Source organism: Phanerochaete carnosa, assembly GCF_000300595.1.
Source record: "Phanerochaete carnosa HHB-10118-sp unplaced genomic scaffold PHACAscaffold_903, whole genome shotgun sequence".
Lineage (NCBI taxonomy): Eukaryota > Fungi > Basidiomycota > Agaricomycetes > Polyporales > Phanerochaetaceae > Phanerochaete > Phanerochaete carnosa.
This window is the reverse complement of record NW_006768530.1, coordinates 586-1,567: the sequence shown is the minus strand read 5'-3', so window position 1 is coordinate 1,567 and position 982 is coordinate 586. Positions and strand designations below refer to the sequence as shown.

The 982-nt window shown below is 59.0% G+C and overlaps 1 protein-coding gene across 1 annotated transcript; it reads right to left on the bottom strand.

The window, feature by feature from the left end:
* Nucleotides 1-224: 224 nt before the first annotated feature.
* PHACADRAFT_56288 (uncharacterized protein) lies at nt 225-648 on the bottom strand (the record flags this gene model as incomplete). Its single annotated transcript, XM_007403236.1, has 2 exons — nt 225-401; nt 478-648. Coding segments are annotated over 2 exons (348 nt in total), but the record flags the coding sequence as incomplete, so codon positions are not given.
* Nucleotides 649-982: the final 334 nt, after the last annotated feature.

Below are 982 nucleotides of genomic sequence, written 5' to 3'. Positions count from 1 at the left end.
ATACATCGCACACTGTAGTAGTTACTACCACATGATTAATCAAACCTGGTCCATTGCCTTCATGGCTTGGGCCGGGCTCAGGCTCGGCTCAGGCTCAGGGCTCAGCTTGGCATCGCCACAAGCCCAAGCCCAGGCTTTGAGCCCAAGCCAGGCCCACACATCACTAACGACAAAGGTGTAGCCATGGTCGCGCACACGCAGGCGAGCTGGACATAGAGCTAGCGGTAGTGGTGGTTGAGCCAGCCACTGGGCACAGCGCTGACGCTGTCGAGCATGATGAGGTTCTTGTCCGCGAAAAGGCCGTTGAGGAGCAGGCCGATGATGCCGCCCATGGCATCCTCCGCGCCAAGGTCGAGTGCGTCGTCGATGTGGAGGTAGAACTTGACTGTGCAAGGGGGCGCCTGTCAGGATGAGCGGGGAAGAAGGAGAAGGAGAAGAAAGAGAGGGGTGCGCAAGTTTGGTGGCATAGTTTGACACCGCACCAACGATCGTCCCTGTGATGACGGAGGCCCAGAGGGGAACGTAGCCGGACATTGGCGTGGCAGCAACGAGGCCGGCGATGGTGCCCGAGCAGAAGCCAACCATGGACAGCTTGCACTCAACGCAATAGTCGAGGAAGCACCAGATGATGCCGCTGAACACTGCAGCGGGCATCGAGTTCCAGACGGCGAGCACGGCGCAGAGGTTTGTGCCAAGACCGACGAGCGAGATGTTGTGCGGCCGGAAGTTGAGCAGCTCGCGCTCGGTGTGGCAGCCAAGCACCCAGGAGTACGCCAAGCCCCGATTCCACTCCCAATTTCGATGGGTCTGCCACCTGGGTAAGAAGCGTTAAAATGCACGTTTGCATTGAGAAGAAAGAAGAAGAGAGCCGTAAAGTGCATGTGACCCGGACCTGCAGGGTGAAAGGTGCAGAAGTTCACTCATAGCCCTGAATGCGGGCAGCCATTGGGGCAGTTGCACAGGGTGGCGGGGCAGTTGCTGG